General features: G+C 38.2%; 2 protein-coding genes and 2 pseudogenes across 4 annotated transcripts; all 4 read left to right on the forward strand.

Moving 5' to 3' along the window:
- The first annotated feature begins 252 nt into the window (after positions 1 to 252).
- Positions 253 to 2,923, forward strand: LOC104751958 (putative terpenoid synthase 5). The gene is made up of 7 exons (XM_010474020.3): positions 253 to 514; positions 587 to 863; positions 964 to 1,339; positions 1,434 to 1,655; positions 1,878 to 2,001; positions 2,155 to 2,403; positions 2,478 to 2,923. Exons 1-7 carry the CDS (start codon positions 293 to 295, stop codon positions 2,787 to 2,789), a joined length of 1,782 nt encoding a protein of 593 aa, XP_010472322.2. The 5' UTR covers positions 253 to 292; the 3' UTR covers positions 2,790 to 2,923.
- A 958-nt stretch (positions 2,924 to 3,881) lies between these two features.
- On the forward strand, positions 3,882 to 8,503 carry LOC104751960 (alkane hydroxylase MAH1 pseudogene; annotated as a pseudogene). The gene has a single exon (XR_015585095.1). The product of XR_015585095.1 is annotated as an alkane hydroxylase MAH1 pseudogene (transcript).
- On the forward strand, positions 5,862 to 8,503 carry LOC104751959 (putative receptor-like protein kinase At2g23200). Its single transcript, XM_010474021.3, has one exon. The coding sequence runs from the start codon at positions 5,862 to 5,864 to the stop codon at positions 8,373 to 8,375; it is 2,514 nt and encodes an 837-aa protein (XP_010472323.2). The 3' UTR covers positions 8,376 to 8,503.
- Positions 8,504 to 12,428: 3,925 nt separating this feature from the next.
- Positions 12,429 to 19,897, forward strand: LOC104751964 (putative receptor-like protein kinase At2g23200; annotated as a pseudogene). Its single transcript, XR_015585094.1, has 2 exons — positions 12,429 to 14,774; positions 15,029 to 19,897. The product of XR_015585094.1 is annotated as a putative receptor-like protein kinase At2g23200 (transcript).
- The last annotated feature ends 98 nt before the right edge of the window (positions 19,898 to 19,995 follow it).

Below are 19,995 nucleotides of genomic sequence, written 5' to 3' on the forward strand. Positions count from 1 at the left end.
AAGAGAGGAAGAATGTTAGAACGGGTTGTGGATCAGTTCTGAACCAAGACCAATATTTTTGATCTAAGCTCACTGTTCCATTTTTTTATTATATAATTAGGCTTAAAACAGGGAGAGTGTTTTGCCCTTAATGATGGCCTAAAGCACATACGAATAAGAACTTTGCACCAAACAAACCTGTGGTCACATGCTCTACGTCGTTCATAGACTTTGTATGTATATAAATATCTCCGATTCTATCAACAATGTAGCTAAACTTTTGACGTGTGACACTAGCAACAAAGTATTTACCATGGAAACCTTCACCCTTTTTGGAACTCAAGTCTCTCTTCTTTCTCCGAATGTGGTGAGCAAACTCTCTCGCTTTCCACTGACATCATTTGCTCGTAAGCATACAAAGCAGTTTTGTTTGAAGACTAGGGAGTGTGAGCTTCATGAAAGTACGCGTACGTTTAAGAAGTTTCCACCTTCTCATTGGGGTGATCATTTCCTTCATCTTCCCATCAATGTCTCAGTGAGTTCATTACACACACACATATATAAATAGGATTGGTGCAGGAGATAGTAACAAGCTGGTTTCTTATAGGATATGGATACGCTTACAAAAGAGATGAACGTACTAAAGCCTACCGTAAGGAAGATGCTCATGTATTCACAAGACGCGGAGGAGACAAAGAAGAGGATTCTTCTAATCTATAAGTTGGTCGCACTTGGTCTGGCATACCACTTCGAAGATGAGATAGATGATAATCTGAAACACAGCTTCGGAAAGATAGAGACCAATATGGCCGGTGAAATTGACTTGTCCACAGTTTCAGTCATGTTTTGGGTTTTCAGGACATATGGATATAACTTGTCTTCAGGTAAAGAGTATCAAGCTAGGCTTCGTATTAATGCTCAACAATTCTACTACTTGTCTCCTTTAATTAATTGTATGCAACTTATGGTATATTTTGTAAACAGACGTGTTTAAGAGATTTAAAGGGAAGGATGGGAAGTTTGAAGAATGTCTTACAGAAGATGTCAAAGGTCTTCTAAGTTTGTATGAAGCCTCGCAATTGGGTACGAGCACTGAGGATATTTTGGACGAAGCGATGAGCTTTGCGTCGAGCCACTTGGAGTATTTAGCAGGTGGAACGTGTCCGCCTCATATCTCTAGGCTTATACAAAATGCGCTTTACATGCCACAGCACCACAATGCTGAAATATTATTCGCAAGCGAGTACATTTGGTTCTATGGCCAAGAAGATGTTCACAACAAAGTCCTACTCGAGTTAGCCAAGCTCAATTTCAAGTTCCTTCAACTCCACTGGATTCACGAGCTGAAAACTCTCACCAAGTAGACTCTACTTACTATATCAGTCGCTTCTGACAATTGTTTTCATGGATTAATAACAAGCTAGCTACCGCTCTAATTATACATTGTTTTGCAGATGGTGGAATGACCAAGATCTTACATCTAAGCTCCCACCTTACTTTAGAGACAGAATGGTGGAGTGCCATTTATATGGAGTGATTATGTATTTCGAGCCACAATATTCATTTGGTAGAATCACATTGGCTAAGTTATTGGTGCTGTTGACCGTTGTCGATGACACGTGTGATAGATACGGTTCTGTTCCTGAAGTTGCAAAGCTTCTTGATTGCGTCGAAAGGTAATATGTAAGCATAATTAATGACTTAATAATAAATGCATCTTCATATGTATTAGTCGTTGAGATCGAACATCAATGAAACGAAGAAGAACTGAAGAAGTAGAATTAATAAATCCTATTATTTCTCTCACAATATAAGTTGATGTAATTAATACATTCTATTTCTGATTTTACTTAAACCATTCAATAGACTAATATCCAATAATACGCATGTACGTGCAGATGGGATCCAGATTTTGGGGAGAGTCTGCCAGATTATCTGAAAACCGTCTTCAAGTTTACTTTGGACGTTTTTGAAGATTGTGAACAAGGACGAAGCTTCAATGTGGAAGGTGCATTAAAAGAGGTAATACATATATAGTGTAAATTGCACATTTTGATAGAACAACCCATTTTTTTTTACTCTTTTATGTATTACATTCTATTAATGTAAAAATTAATTTATGTAAAGCAAAAATAGAATTTTTATTTAAATTCGCATGTGCTCCTAATAATGCAGTTCAAGATACTCCAGCGATCCCACCTTAACTATGCAGAGTGGGCAAAGACAGAAAAGGTGCCAACATTTGAAGAATATTTGGAGGTTGGGGGCGTGGGGGTCACAATGTATGCAACTTTAGCAATGGGATTTCTCGGGTTGGGACCGAGGGCTAGGGAACAAGGTTATGAGTGGCTAAACTCTAGACCAAAACTCGTTCATGATTTGGCAACAAAGGGTCGTCTGATGAATGACAAGACTGGCTTCAAGGTACATATATATGACTCATATCATTTCAAAATAATTCTTGTTCTGAGCTAAGTAAACATGAATGGTATGAACAGGATGACATGGGGAGAGGTTTTATCGCAAACGCAGTCAACTATTATATGAAGGAACACGGAGCTACCGAAGAGGAAACATATACGGATTTTCATAAATTAGTTAGAGACCTGGAGAAGTCGGTGAAGTCGGAGTTCTTGAAGATAAATAAAGGAGTCCCTCGCGAGATCCTTTCTCGAGCCATCAACTGTGGGAAAATGATGGATGTTACCTACAGATCCGATGATGGGTACACTCGGCCCAAAGGAAAATTCACAGAGTATGTCGCATCATTGTTTGTCGACCACATGGATGCATCTTTGAAGATAAATTAAGGGTTTTGGTTGAAACACTTTGTTCCACTCTAGCTGCTGTGATGCATCATGCATCCTCTTCTACCTTATATATGAGCTTTATTGTACGTTTAATATGCACATCTAATGCCAATAAACAGATCATTTAAGCATAATATTCCAAAGGTAAATTAACTTGAAAGATGCGTTAAACACTTGCCTGTTGTGCTACAACTTTAAATATACTTGCTTGGGCCATAATATTTTTTGAATGTAATGTTAAATTATATTTAAAAAAAAAATAAAAACTGTTTTACAACTTGTGCAACTAGTTTTTGAAAAATAATAAAACTGATCGTTCTGCATATCTTTGCCTCTCAATGTAATTAATTTCGTCAAACATATACACATGTTTAATTTAACCATATCTACAAACAAATAATAATTAATCAAATTATGATATTAATTTGTCAATTACAAATTAAATTTATTCGTATAAATTCATAAAAATCCATAAATTAATATTTAAATTTACACTTTTCTGAAGTATAAATATATATAAATGTACTTTATGGGAAAAACTTTTAAAGTTTTAACGGAAAAATAAAATTCTTGAACACGACCAAATTCCCTTGAATATATTTAAATTTCAGAAACCGTAAAATTAAACCATAAAAATTTTATTTTCCCGTCAAATCTTTCTGATTCGTTATAATTTGAACGGACTATATACTTGACAAATGTTATAATTAAAAGTTTATTGTTTGTTTCTTTGAGTAACGGTGAATAACAACATATCGAGGTTTCTTGGTTAGAGAAACCAGCTGGATCCTTTGTATTTATCAATTGGGACAAATAACTAAGTAAGTAATATGTCACATGCATTGGTTTCACATGCTCTAGTTTCCGAATTAGGTCGAACAAAAATGGATCAATAACAACCACACAAAAAAGCACGATGATATTTCATTTTCATTATCCAAACGACAGATCAGACATGCACATCATAAGTTTCTATGACACGCGGGATCATATACAAATATAAACATTATATGTATAAACAGTATAAGGAACAAAATCAAGAATCAAGTTTTCTCAAAAGAAGAAGAAGAAACACTTTCTCACTTCTCTCTGATGGCTCTAATATTCTTACTTGAAGTCTCAATCTATTTCATTTTTTTCTCCTTCCTTTTTCGATATTTCTTGATTATTAATAAACATCACCGTTCGTTTCTCACGAACTGGCTGTTCCTCGGTATGCTTCCGGGTTTCCTCATGGAAATCCCTCGTGTTTACGACTATATGACCGAGCTTCTTGAGGCCTCAAACTTAACTTATCTTTTCAAAGGTCCGTGTTTCGGGAACCTCGATATGTTATTCACCGTTGATCCAGCCAATATCCATCACATCATGAGCTCAAACTTCGCGAATTATCCTAAAGGATCCGAGTTCAAGAAGCTATTCGATGTTTTAGGAGATGGTATTTTCAACGCAGATTCTGAGTTATGGAAAGATTTGAGGAAATCAGCGCAAAGCATAATGAGTAATCCGGAATATCAAAGGTTTACACTAAGGACAAGCATGAGTAAGCTAGAAAAAGGGCTTGTCCCATTTCTTAATCACGTTGCTGAGAAGAAACTAGTAGTTGATTTACAAGATTTGTTCCAAAGATTCACGTTCGACACTACGTTTGTTTTGGCGACTGGGATCGATCCAGGTTGTCTCTCAACTGAAATGCCAGAAATCGAGTTTGCTAGAGCTTTAGATGAAGCAGAGGAAGCTATATTCTTCAGACATTTCAAGCCAGAGATGGTTTGGAAGATGCAAAGATTTATGGGGCTTGGAGATGAGTTGAAGATGACAAAAGCTCACTCGACCTTTTGACCGAGTTTGCTCTAAGTGCATAGCTTCCAAGAGAGATGAAATATCCCGTGGGGTTATTAAAACTGACTCTTCTTCTAAAGATTTGTTGATGTCTTACATGAACGGGGATACAAGCAAGTACAAGTTGTTGAATCCTAGTGATGACAAGTTCCTTAGAGATATGATTTTAGGCTTCATGTTAGCTGGTAGAGACACCACTGGCTCTGCTCTCACTTGGTTCTTCTGGCTTCTCTCCAAGAACTCAGATGTGATAACCAAGATTCGTCAAGAAATCAACACAAAACTATCTCTAGGAACCAGGGGTTGTGACTTTGATTCATTCAATCCTCAGGAGCTTAAACAAGTTGGTGTATTTACATGGCGCGTTGTGTGAATCCCTCAGGCTATATCCACCTGTTCCATTTCAGCACAATTCTCCTACAAAACCTGACGAACTTCCTAGCGGACACAAAGTCGATGCGAGTTCAAAGATTGTGTTCTGTCTTTACTCATTAGGGAGAATGAAATCAGTTTGGGGTGAAGATGCATCGGAATTTAAACCGGAGAGATGGGTTTCGGAGAGTGGAAGGTTGATTCATGTGCCTTCTTTTAAGTTCTTATCATTCAATGCCGGTCCAAGGACTTGTTTGGCGAAAGAAGTGGCTATGGCACAGATGAAAACAGTGGCTGTGAAAATTAGACAAAACTATGAGATAAAAGTTGTTGAAGGACACAAGATCGAGCCAGTTCCTTCTATTATTCTGCACATGAAGCATGGTCTCAAAGTTACAGTCACTAAGATATGTAATGTCGTCTGAATATACTATGCTATGCTTTTGTACCATATCGTACTCAATAACGCCACTTGCCCTGGCGGATCCGAATTTATTATATGAACTAATCATATGAAAGCAGTTAGAATAAAAAAAAGATTCAAACAGACAAACATATAACTATATATAACAACAAATGTTTAAAAAAACACAGAAATATACTGACCGTTTACTAGGTCAGTTTTGGAGAGCCTTAGGTGAAAAGATTAGAGAGTGATTGTTTCACGATGACAAAAGACGATGACTTGAAAAGTCAACTCAAGTCTTCTCTCTTTTTCTCACACCAATGATTATAATTCTCTATCTCTCCTTCAATCTCATCTTCTTCCTCAATTCCTCTTCACATAGATCATCACACCACACATGTCTCTTCATCCATTGACCTCAAATACTTGACTTTTCCCTCTCCATCGAAGCTATGGAGAATCTCTGTTTTCGAAACTCTGTATCTCTCTTTGTAACGATTATGATGGTTACTGTTCTTCTACTTCCTCATCTCACTCTTTCTGATACTTCCGACTATTCTCGTCCGGAGAAAATTTACGTCAACTGTGGGTCGGATTCTAATGCTGACTATGGTGGCCGGACCTTCGTCGGAGATATGAACTCTAGTAACAACTCTGTTTCCTTGATCGGCAAAGGAACTGAAGTTCTCGACGACCAATCGTCCGTTGCGCCACTAATCTACCGGACGGTTAGGATATTCAGACGCCCTTCTTCTTACAAGTTCCAACTCGATCCTGTTGGTCTACACTTTGTGCGTCTCCATTTCTCTGCTGTGTTTTCTAGGGAAGATCTTTTAAAAGCCCGTTTCACTGTCTCTGCTACTTCTGGTTCTAATCATCACTTCAAAAGTTTCTCGCTTCAGAATACCACTAACACCCCACGAGTTGAAGAGTTTCTCCTGATGATCAACTCGCCAAATTTAGAAATTCGATTTATGCCGGAGCCTTCCTCTTTAGCTCTCGTCAACGCCATCGAAGTGTTCTCTGCTCGTAATGACCTCGAAATCCCGACAAAAATCGACAAGAATCTGCATACAATTTACAGATTAAACGTAGGAGGCGTGAAAATCACACCGGCAAACGACACCTTGGGACGTACTTGGTCGCTAGACGATGACTTTCTCTTCCGGAAAGATTCTGCGAGGAACATGAACTCAACACAGAAGCCTAACTATCAGCCAGGTTCAGTTGCAGCCACGGACCTCACTGCTCCTGATTTCGTCTACCAGACAGCTAAAGCAATGAACCGTAGCTCGAGTGAGCGGATGGGGATGTTGATGAATGTTACTTGGTCGTTTAAGGTCAAAAGTAACTATAGACACTTCATCAGGGTTCATTTCTGTGATATTTTGAGCAACTTCCCAACCATTGACTCCGATTTCTTTCTCTATGTGAACGGGCATCAGCGAGTAGATGTAAAGCCTTCAGGGTATGATAGACCGGTGACTCCATTTTACATCGATGTCGTGACTGTCTCTGATGGTTCTGGACTCTTGAATGTTAGTATAGGTACTAAGGAAACCGACAAGGATGCTGGTTTTCTTAATGGTCTGGAGGTGATGGAGTTTTTAAGTAACTCTGGTTTTAATTCTACAGATGGAAACAGTTCCCGGGTTCCCATCATCGCTGGTTGTGTTGCTGCCGCTGTATTGGTTCTGGTCTTGAGTTTGTTGGTTATAGTATTCTTGAAGCGAAGGAGACCAAAGAATACAAAACCAGACGTTGATGCAACCGTGTGGTCTCCATTACCATTGTACAGAGGTGGTAGTTCAGACAATAGACCAATCTCTCATAACAACAACTCGCCATTACGCAACTTAAACTTAGGCTTGACGATTCCCTTCACAGACATTTTGAGAGCTACAAACAATTTCGACGAGCAGTTGTTGATCGGGAAAGGCGGGTTTGGAGATGTTTACAAAGCTATCCTTCGGGACGGAACCAAAGCCGCAATCAAAAGAGGCAAGACAGGTTCAGGACAAGGGATCCTAGAGTTTCAAACAGAGATCCAAGTCTTATCAAGAATCCGCCACAAACATTTAGTATCTCTAACGGGTTACTGCGAAGAGAACTCGGAGATGATCCTCGTCTACGAGTTTATGGAGAAAGGTACGCTTAAAGAACATCTATACGACTCGAAACTGCCTCCATTGACATGGAAACAAAGACTAGAAATCTGCATTGGAGCAGCTAGAGGATTGCATTACCTCCACAGTGGAGCAGAAGGAGCAATCATACACAGAGACGTCAAATCAACGAACATACTACTAGACGAGAACACTATAGCCAAAGTTGCGGATTTCGGATTATCGAAACTAACGATTCGTAATCAAGATCAAACACATATCAGCACAAACATCAAAGGAACGTTTGGTTACCTCGATCCTGAGTATCTATCGACACACATCTTAACTGAGAAATCAGATGTCTACGCCTTCGGTGTCGTCCTCCTCGAGGTCCTTTGCGCGAGACCAGCTCTGGATCGTTATCTTTCTCACGAAGAAGTGAATTTAGCGGAGTGGGCGTTGTACTGCAAATCCAACGGAGAAATCGAAGAGATCGTAGATCCGAGATTGTTAGGTCAAATCGAGATGAATTCGCTGGTGAAATTCATGGAGATCGCTGAGAAGTGTTTGAAAGAGTACGGAGATGAGAGACCGAGTATGGCGGATGTGATTTGGGATCTTGAGTATGTTCTTCAGCTTCAGGCGGTGACGGTTCGTAGAGGGATTCATGAAGAAGATGATAGCACGGCGATTGTCTCCGGTGGTTCGTTGGTGGTTCCGAGGTTGATGGTGACTGATTCGTTTAGCACGAACTCGATTGTGCACAACAACGGTGATGAGTCGGATAACAGATTTGGTGGGATTACGGATTCATCCGAGACTCGAGTTTTCTCACAGTTGAAGATCTCTGAAGCAAGATGACGTCATTATTTTTAAGTTTCTTCAAATGTGATTTCATTTAATTGGTTTAGGCATTTGTTCACACACAAAAAAAAAAGTGTATTTCATTTGATTGGTTTAAGCATGTGAGTTGAGTTTTTATTTAACAACTAGATTATGAATACCGCAGAACAAGTTTTTACATAATTTTTTTTGTTAATATACTATTATAATATTAATTTTGCTAATATACTTTCTGTTAATTTAGTGATTTAGTATATAATTTGTGGTATACTGCACAATAATTTTTGTTTAATACAATCTTAATTAAATCATTTTGATTCGACATATTTTATATTGGTATTGTTAAAATTGTAAAATAGGAATTTAACTCGTATTGAAGTATCATATTAATGATATTTTATTTTTTAGTATTATCAATTCAATCATGTAATGTCATATAACCCGTCCTGTAATCTAATTCGTTTGTGTTATTTTGAAAATTTAATATGCTTAAATATTCATAAGTTTAATTTTTTATTAAGTTTAAATATATCAGTTATAAATTACAAACTTCTTAAAATTCTATAATTTAATATATATGGTAAATTTATTATATATGTATGTTGAACATACACTTTTATATTAATTTTTTTCCCAACACTTTTATATTAATTTAGTAATATATGTTCGTTTAAAAAAAATTTAAATCACAATATATGCAGGAAAAAATACACATTTTTATTAACTTTATGTATTATATGATGATTCATTACATTTATATTTTAAAATCAAAAATAGATGATAGAAGAATATTTTTTTAATATAGAATAAATCTTCTAAATATCTATATTAATTATAGAACATTATATATATGGATATTTAAAATATTTTAATTCTGTTTGGTTATAAGGATAGTAGAGAGATTAACTAAAGTATTAAATGACATTTAATGGTAAATATTTCCATAAATATATTTATGAGTAAAAAATGCTACAAAAATACTAGTGTAGATTTTGAGTTATTATCGTAAAATTGTAAAAATGAGAGAACTACATTGACAAAAGATACATACATATATATATATATTAGGTTAGGACCCGCCCGATGTGCGGGTTTAAAGTTTTATAAATGAAATTAAATGTATTAAAAAAATTGTTGTATGTTATATATAAATTTTATTTTTGATATAATATACTGATTTATATCCATTTACAAATCTTTTATGTATGTTACTATTAAAAATATATTTTTTTATACCTAAATGTACTCTTGTATGTTACAAAAATATTTTTTATCACTATCTAGAAATTGTCTATATAAACACATTAAGCCAAATATATTACTTTCACTTCTGCATACTTTTTTAATTACTAAATTTGTTGGCTCAAAAAATATTTTGAATAAAAAATATATTACATAATATATTAATCAATGATGTATCATCACAACAATGTATGATCACCATGGAGAAAACATGGGCTCCGCCTCCATCCCTTATGGAGAGAACCTTGCGTCCAACCTCCTCCACCATAGAGAGAACTTTGGCTCCGGCTTTCTCCCTTAGAGAGATAACCTTGCGTCCAATCTTCTCCACCTTCCTCCCTTGCGGAGATAACTTTGTGTTCAACCTTCTCTACCATAGGGAGAACCTCGGCTCTACCCTCCTCCTATGTGGAGAAAATATGTTCACGTCTTTTGCTATCTCAAAATGGCTTGTTCCGACAACCAATGAAAGTAAAAACAATTTTCTAACTTCACAAAAAATCTTTTGATAGTAACTAATGTTAAATTTCCGAATATATTCGTGATGGTAACTATGCCAAAGTGAAAGTAAAATAGTTGGCTTAATGTGTTAATAGATAACATAATATACTGATCAATGATGTATCATCACAATAATGTATGACTGCCAAGGAAAAAACTTCGGCTCCGCCCTTATTCCTTATGGAGAGAACCTTGCGTCCAACTTCCTCCATCATGGAGAGAATCTTGGCTTCATATTCCTCCCTCGGAGATATAACCTTGCGTCCAACCTCCTCCACCTTCCTCTGTTGGGTAGATAACCTTGTGTCCAACATTCTCCACCATAGAGAGAACCTCGGCTATGCCCTCATCCTGTGTGGAGAGAAAATGTTTACGTCTTTTTGCTATCTCAAAATAGCTTGCTCCGACGACCAATAAACGTCATAACCTTTTTCAATCGTCACAAAATCTTTTGATAGTAACTAATGCAAAATTTCTCAATGTATTTGTGGAAGTGTCTTTGACACACCATGATGTAGCCTCTGTCTCTGTAACGCTTCAACCGCCACATTGTTTAGTGAGCCCATGTCTACTCTCAGTCCATGGGCCCACCTTCCCAAGTGGGCCCTACATCTATTTCCGGCTTGTGGACTAACCCATATTCGATCGCTGGTTTGTTACGTCTGGAAGTCTTTAAAAACTTGATTATCGACCTTACAAATCAACAAATGATATTTTCTTGTGTTTTGTCTTCACTCGCACAATTTCGACAATCACTTCGAGAAAGATCACCCATCATAAATTTCTCTCAAGACCCTTGACTGAAAAAATAAGTGCATTTTGATGATGTATGTAGCTAAATCAATTCTTTTAAACATTACCGCAAACCAGGGTGTCAGAGTCTTTGAGCTCCTATGGATCTATCAACAACGATTTATTTTTTTCCACTCTATCTATCTATGTTTGTTGTATGCTTGTGTTTATTTTATCAATTCATTAGATTGATGATCTTCTATTCGTTATCTCCCTTTGGGATTGAATGAAAAATGGTAACAATTATGTTTGCAAAAAAAAAAAGGTTTTTGACCAACCGATCAAGGTTGAGAAATTGAAAAAAAAATAATCTGGCATAATTAAAGAAACAATAGAAAAGTATAAGCATGCTAATATGTGAATCTCATATCATTCAAAGATTAAAATACAAATTAAAACAATATAAAAATACTACAATAAATTTTAAAATACAGTATTAGAAAAAGAAGACTCATATATTAATCTTTTTTTTTGTTCAACATATTAATCTTACCTATTCCCAACTGAAATAGGAGAAAGTAGTAGAAAATTTTGGTTTAAGAAAATAAGAAAAAATTACCTTCCCATTAAAATATATTCCCAATTAAACAAAGTTGAAAGCAATGTTTTTGAATAAATTATTTAAATATGAGGCGATCTTTAATTATATAGAAGTGAGTACAAAATTTAGAATAAATAATTAAAAGTATATTTTTCTTAATCCTTGTTTCTATTTTTTTAATAATTAATCACTTAAAATTTAAAATAAGTAAATAATAATATAATTTCGAATTTTACGAAATATATATATATATATATATATATAATCTCCTTATAATTATTTTAAAAAACTTTGTTGTTTTTCTAAATTCTGAAATTTTTTATAATTATATTTTTACTTTATTAATATTTTTAAAAACAAAATATTTTCTTTTTGTTGTAATCAAATTCTTCCTATTAAAATATTTACACATGTCAAAATCTCATGCTGATAACTTGACACATGTCAAAATCTTGTTAATGTCTAACTTTCAAAACCCAACTTTATATAATAAAATATTATATAGTTATTCATGAGAATCATCCAAAAAGAAAACAAACCAAACAAAAAAGAACATCATCCAAAAATTATAAATTAGCAATACTTGGATCATAAAGCAATACAATTCAACAATATAATTATTAACCACAAATTCATTAAACAAATCAGATATAAGAATAATTCGACAAAAATGAAATATATATCCTGTAAAACACTTTCAATCAATTTTATCAAGAGATAAAAAAAAATCATACAAAACTAATATGTAACTCAAAGTCTCAAACCGTGTTGTTAATTTGTGGACCAGTTTGATATGGACTGACCGGGTAACTATGTCAACTATGGAGATTGATATCTCTTATTGTTCCCACCAATGATTTCAATTCTCTATCCCTTCCTTCAATGGCACCTTCTTCCTCAATCCTCTTCACATAAACCACAAAGTTCTGCTTAATCCATTGAACCTCCAACACACTTGACTTTCACTATATACTCTCGTCTCTCCCGTCTAAGCTATGGACAAACTCTGTTTTCAAGACGTTGTCTTTCTCTTTGTCATGATGGTGGTGGTTACTGTTCTTCTTCCTCACCTCACTCTTTTTGCTTCATCTACATATTCTCGTCCTGAGAAGTTTTACGTCAACTGTGGGTCGCATTCTAATGTCACTTATGGTGGTCGCACTTTCGTCGGAGATATGACCTCTGGTAAAAACTATGTTTTCTTCACCACTGAAGGAACTGAAGCCAGCAACCAATCTGGATCGTACACTGAGACAGGGATCTATCAGACGGTTAGAATATTCAAATACCCTTCTTCTTACAAGTTCCAACTCGATTCTGTTGGTCAACACTTTGTGCGTCTCCATTTCTGTGTTGTCTCTTCCCGGACAGAGCTTTTAACTGCTGGTTTCACTGTCTCTGCTACTTCTGGTTCTAATCATCACTTGAAAAGCTTCTCGGTTCGAAATTTCACTGAGACCCCACGAGTTGAGGAGTTTCTCTTGATGATTGACTCACGGGAATTCGAAATTCGATTTGTCCCCGATCGTTACTCTTTGGCTCTCGTCAACGCCATAGAAGTGTTCTCTGCTCCTAATGACCTTAAAATTCATTCAGATTCCGACAAGAATCTAGCACACAATTTACAGATTAAACGTAGGAGGCGAGAGAATCACACCAGAAAACGATACCTTGGGACGAACTTGGTCGCTAGACGATGACTTTCTCTACCGAAAAGATTTCGTGGGAAACATTTCATCAACACAAAAGCCTAACTACGAGCCAGGGTCAGCGACACAATTCACTGCTCCTGATTTTGTTTACCTGACGGCCAAAACAATGAACTTTAGCGCGATTTCGATGATGAAGGGGACATTAAAAGCTACTTGGTCGTTTAAGGTCAAAAGTAACTATAGACACTTCATCAGGATTCACTTATGTGATATTTTGAGCGAGACAGAAAACCTTAACACAAATGTCTATCTCTACGTAAACGGTCATTGGCGAATAGATGTATCGCTTTCAGATCATCTTAGGTTGGTGACTCCGTTTTATATCGATGTTGTGAATGTATCTGATGGTTCTGGACTCTTGAATGTTAGTCTAGGTACTAAAGATGAACTCGATAGAAAAGCTGGTTTCCTCAATGGTGTAGAGGTGATGGAGTTTTTGAAAAACTCTGATTCTTTAGATGGAAGTAGTTCCCAGGTCTACATCATCGCTGTTGCTATTGCCTTGTTTCTGGTCTTGGGTTTGTTGTTTATAATATTCTTGAAGCGGAGGCATTCAAAGAAGAAGAAATCAGTCGTTGAAGTTGAAGTGACTGTATGGTCTCCTTTGCCATTTGTACAGAGGAAGTGGGAGCACCGACAATCGACCTTTCTATTCGGACAACAGTACACCACTAGCCAACCACCTACAGTTAGGCTTGAAGATACCCTTGAGAGACATTTTCAGAGCTACAAACAATTTCGACGAGCAGCGGTTGATCGGGAAAGGCGGGTTTGGAGATGTTTACAAAGCTATCCTTCCCGACGGAACCAAAGCCGCGATCAAAAGAGGAAAGGTCGGTTCAGGACAAGGGGTCACAGAGTTTCAAACAGAGATTCAAGTCCTCACAAGAATCTGGCACAAGCACCTCGTATCTCTAACTGGCTACTGCAAAGAGAACTCAGAAATGATCCTTGTCTACGAGTTTGTGGAGAAAGGTACGCTTAAAGAGCATCTATACGGCTCAGATTTGCCTTCATTGTCATGGAAACAGAGACTAGAGATTTGCATTGGAGCAGCCACAGGATTGCATTATCTCCACAGTGACTCAGACAGAGCAGTCATTCACAGAGATGTTAAATCCACAAACATACTACTAGACGAGAACAACGTAGCCAAAGTTTCTGATTTCGGGATATCAAAACTGGTCGTTCGTAATCAAGACCCGATCAGTATCAGCACCAACATCAAAGGAACATTTGGTTACCTTGATCCTGAGTATGCACTGACACGCATCTTAACGGAGAAATCAGATGTGTACTCGTTCGGAGTTGTTCTCCTCGAGGTCTTGTGCGCGAGACCAGCTCTTGACCATAATCTCCCTGACGAGGAAGTGAATCTCGCCGAGTGGGCGATGTCCTGCAAATCAAAAGGTGTGATCGATAAGATCGTAGATCCGAGATTGATAGGTCAAATCTAGCCGAGTTCATTGACGAAATTTATGAAAATCGCCGAGAAGTGTTTGAAAGAGTACGGAGATGAGAGGCCGAGCATGGCGGATGTGATCTGGGATCTGAAATACGTTCTCCGGCTTCAAATGATTCACGAAGATAGCACCGTGACGATCTCCAGCTTTGGAGGCGAAGCTAATGGTGAGTGATTCATTTAGCAATTGAAGAACCCTAATTCTCCAGAATTATGGATTTTGCAGAGCGTCTGGTTTATTTTTTATTTTTTAAAATAGAAATCCGGTTATCTCTGGTTTAAAGATGATAATTTTAAAATATATGCAAATTAAATTCCGGTTATTGCCGGTTTAAAGGTAAAAATTTAAAACAAGTAAATTAAAATCCGGTTATGGAAGAAGTCAAGTAACGATTTTGATATCACTGATGAACAATTCCAGATTCTGAGCTGAGGAACCACCCGACGCCATCGCCGATATTGCTGCTTGTTTCAACTCTGCGGCTCTCTTCCTCATAACCACGGCGTTGGGACCTTCCGTCACAGCCTCAATGCATCTCTTAACCTCAGCAACCTTAAGCTCTCCGTCGACGACATCGTTCCTCATCCTTACACCGATTCCATACACATCCACAAGCAATCTCGCATCAAGCGGCTGATCAATCCAATTCGGGTACGCCACCACCGGAACACCAGTCACCAACGTCTCTATCGTCGAGTTCCATCCACAATGGGTGACGAAGCAAGAGATAGCCACGTGGCTCAGTATCCCCTCTTGTTGACCCCAGTCAATAACAACTCCTTTACCTTCTTTAACCATCTCATGCAAAACTTGAACGTTTTGAGCCTGCTCCTTGGGCCGTATCACCCATGGAAACAGAACTCCTCTGTTTTTCAATGTTGTCGCTATGGTCTCGATTTGATTCTCTGACGATTTGAGTATGCTTCCGAAAGATATGTAAACCACGGAAGACCTAGCTTGCTTGTCACGCCACTCCATGCAATGATCTTCTGATTTCCACATATCTAGGTTTTTCCATCATCTAGGGTTTTGTCTTCATCAGCTCCCAACAGAAATGGAGAAACGAGAGGACCAATTGGGATAACAGGTTTTAAAGTGAAGGTTGTAGTCTGAGATTGTTAAGTCGTTTCTGGCTTAAGTGTGAGAGTGACTCTAATCCGTTTAGAGGGTTCTCATTCATCAGCTGGTTAAGCTGGATAACCGAGGATTCTTTGAAGTCCGATTTAGGTTATGTTTGATCCGCTAAAGGGTTGCCACGTGTCCTCTTTCTCTCTTGGGTTATGTTCGCACGCCTCTTACGTGAGAAGGGTTGTTGGACTTAGACTTATCTAAGCTCTTCTTCTTCCTTTCGTATTCAGTTGTTGTATTCAGTTAGGAGAGAGAGAGAGTTCTTTGTAGAGAGATTGAGTAGCTTGGTGTGATCTTGTAACAGACGTGGTGAGCTCAAGTTTGAGATAGTTAGTGGATTTCGGAGATAAAACTTCGGCGAGACGTAGGTTAACCACATCGGTTAACCGAACTCGTTAAATCGCGTTTGTATTCTTTCTTGTTTTACTTCTTCTTCTCTTCTTATTCTCAAATCAGATCTCCAAGGATCCTAATCGGAGGATTCGTTTACAACAAATTGGTATCAGAGCGAGGTTCAGTTCCCGATTGTCAGATCTGATTACGAGGATGACGAATACGAAGCTCAAGGTGGTGGTGTTTGATGGATACGGCGACTTCTCTCTTTGGAAGACACGGATGTTGGCTCACCTGAGGATTCTAGGTCTCAAGGGAGTTTTAACGGAGCAAGAACCTTTTGCTACTTTGACAGAGGATGAAGAAGCAGATCCGGAGAAGAAAAAGAAACAGATCGAAGATGAAAAGTCAAGAAAAGATTTGTGCGAGAAGGCGTTAGATATCATCTTTCTAAACGTCGGTGACAAGGTTCTAAGGAAGATTGATCAGTGTACGACGGTAGCTGAAGCGTGGTCAATGCTCGAGCGTCTGTATCTGGTAAAGTCCTTGCCAAATCGAGTGTATCTACAGCTTAAGGTTTACAACTATAGGATGCAGGACTCGAAGACTCTGGATGATAATATAAACGAGTTCTTGAAGATGATATCGGATCTAAATAATCTTCAGATTCAAGTTATAGATGAGGTCCAAGCTATCTTAATCTTGAGTTCTCTACCAGAGAAGTATGACAAGCTAAAAGAAACGCTGAAGTATGGAAGAGATGGGATCAAGATGGAGGATGTTATCAGTGCTGCTAAGTCCAAGGAGTTCGAGCTTCGCGATGAGTCTGGGGTTTCTAGTCAGATTGGAGAAGGCTTATACGTTTGAGGGAAAGGATTTACTAGGAGTTCAACGTATCAGACAGATCAAGGTAGCAGTATGGGTGGATCTAGGTTTGAATCCTGAGAAGGTAAGAAAGTTTGTTGGATATGCGGAAAAGAGGGGCATTTCAAGAAACAGTGCTACAAGTGGATTGAGAGAAACAAAACCAAAGGTCAGTCAAATGATCCGGGTGAAGCAGCAATGGTTAAAGACTATGCAAAAGATCTCGTCGGTTTAATGGCATCCAAGGTCAATCTGATCATGGGAGACATCACTGAGGATGAATGGATCATGGACACTGCTTGTTCTTTCCATATGACTTGAAGGAGGAATGTATTCGTCGAGTTAAGAGAAGTCTCCTATGGCAAGGTTCGAATGGCCAATAATACTTACTGTGAGATAAAGGGAATTGGCTCGATTAGGTTTCAAAATTCAGATGGAACCACTTTTCTGCTCCATGAGGTCAGGTACATGCCTGACATTTCGAGGAATTTGATTTCGGTTGGCACACTCGAAGCCAAAGGTTGCGATTTCAGAGGTGGTAATGGAATTATGAAGGTCGTGAAGGGCGATACTGTTTTTATGAAAGGAGTGAGGCGCCAGTCTCTCTACATCTTTCAAGGTAGTGCTAAAGTTTTGGAGGCTTGTGCTGTTGAGTCAAGGAAGGTTACAGATCAGGTCAAGGGAGATGACAAAGCCATGTTGTGGCACAGTAGACTTGGACATATCGGCCAGACGGGTCTTCAAGTTCTTGAGAAGAAGGGTTGTCTTGAGGGTTGCGTGTCTACGGAGATAGGTTTCTGCGAGGACTGTGTTTTTGGAAAAACACATAAGGTCAACTTCGGTTCAGCTCAGCATGTTACGAAGGAAAAACTGGACTACATTCATTCAGATCTTTGGGGTTCTCCCAATGTCCCTATGAGTTTAGGGAAGTGTCAGTACTTCGTATCCTTTATTGATGATTTTTCTCGAAAGGTATGGATATATTTTTTGCGTTTTAAGGACGAGGCTTTCAAGATTTTTGTCAGCTGGAAGAAGATGGTTGAGACTCAATCAGAGAGAAAGGTAAATAGACTTCGAACAGGTAATGGTCTGGAGTTCTGTAATCATCAATTCGACAGTTTCTGCAAGGATGAGGGTATAGTGAGGCATAGAACATGTACATATACTCCGTAGCAAAATGGAGTTGCTGAGAGACTCAACCGAACTATCATGAATAAAGTAAGATGTATGTTGAGCGAGAGTGGTCTTGGTCAGAGGTTTTGGGCTGAAGCAGCCTCTACAGCAGTCTATCTGATAAACAGATCTCCGTCATCTACTCTGGACTTCAAGGTTCCTGAGGAAGTTTGGACTTCAATGATGCCATCCTTAAGCGGCCTGAGGAGATTCGGTTGCTTGGCTTATGTTCATTCCAGTGAGGGAAAGCTTGAACCTCGAGCGAAGAGAGGAGTTTTTACTGGTTATCTAGAAGGTGTTAAAGGGTTTAAGGTTTGGCTTATAGAAGATAAGAAGTGTGTGGTCAGTAGGAATGTGGTGTTTCGAGAGGATGTTATGTATAAAAGGATCAATTGCGAACAACAGTCAGGTAATGAACAAATTAATTTTAGTACTGATAATGTTTCGAGTTTTGATATTGCAGGTACAAACAAGGATACACATGGAACTGTTCAAGGTGGAGATCAGACAGAGACTTCCATACAAGACCAGCAGTCAGTTAGTTCTCCACAGATTCACGGAACTGGGAGTCAAAGGAATACTTCTGAAGGTCTCCGTGATTATCAACTACCTCGGGACAGATTTAGGAAACAAATTAATCCTCCAGTCAGATTTCAGGATTATGATGTGGGAACAGAGGAAGAGGATCTTACTGCCTATGTCTGTTGTATAGCAGAAGATGGAGGAGGCTCAGAACCGTCTAGTTTTGAAGAGGCTATGAACAGTTTTGATAGCGATAAATGGTTGGCAGCTGCAAATGAGGAAATGGATTCGCAAAGGAAGAATGGAATCTGGGATCTGGTTGACAAACCTGCAGGACAGAGTGTCATCAGCTGTAAATAGATTTTCAAAAGGAAAGCTGGGATACCTGGTGTTGAGGATCCACGTTTTAAAGCCAGGTTGGTGGCAAGAGGTTTTTCTCAGAATGAGGGCATAGATTATCAAGAGATTTTTGCTCCAGTTGTGAAACATGTATCGATAAGATACATCCTATCTGCAGTAGTTCACTTCAACATGGAGCTACATCAGTTAGACGTGAAAACTGCTTTTCTTATATACTGATGGAGCAGCCTGAAGATTTTATTGATCAAAGACATCCAGAAAAGGTTTGCTTACTTAAGAAATCGCTATATGGTTTATCAGGGATCTTATTAACAAAGGAGAGATCACAGTTGTGAAGATTCCTACTGAGTACAATCCAACGGATATCTTGACCAAGGTATTGCCTATTGCCAAGTTTCAGGAAGCATTAGAGATGCTTTGGATTACCAGGAACTGAAGTCGTCCTGCTGGACGTTAAGAAGGTATCCGGGTTTTGGATACAAGGGAGATTCACCAAGTAAGTAATCTAAGACTAAGGTGGAGATTTGAAGGTTGTAGTCTGAGATTGTTAAGTCGTTTCTGGCTTAAGTGTGAGAGTGACTCTAATCCGTTTAGAGAGTTCTCATTCATCAGCTGGTTAAGCTCGATAACCGAGGATTCTTTGAGGTCCAGTTTAGGTTATGTTTGATCCGCTAAAGGGTTGCCATGTGTCCTCTTTCTCTCTTGGGTTATGTTCGCACGCCTCTCACGTGAGAAGGGTTGTTGGACTTAGACTTATCTAAGCTCTTCTTCTTCCTTTCGTATTCAGTTGTTGTATTCTGTTAGGAGAGAGAGAGAGTTCTTTGTAAATAGATTGAGTAGATCGGTGTGATCTTGTAACAGATGTGGTGAGCTCAAGTTTGAGCAAGTTAGTGGATTCCAGAGATAAAACTCCGGCGAAACGTAGGTTAACCACATCGGTTAACCGAACTCGTTAAATCGCGTGTGTGTTCTTTCTTGTTTTACTTCTTCTTCTCTTCTTATTCTCA

This window comes from Camelina sativa, chromosome 16 (assembly GCF_030686135.1).
Source record: "Camelina sativa cultivar CO46 ecotype springtype chromosome 16, ASM3068613v1".
NCBI lineage: Eukaryota > Viridiplantae > Streptophyta > Magnoliopsida > Brassicales > Brassicaceae > Camelina > Camelina sativa.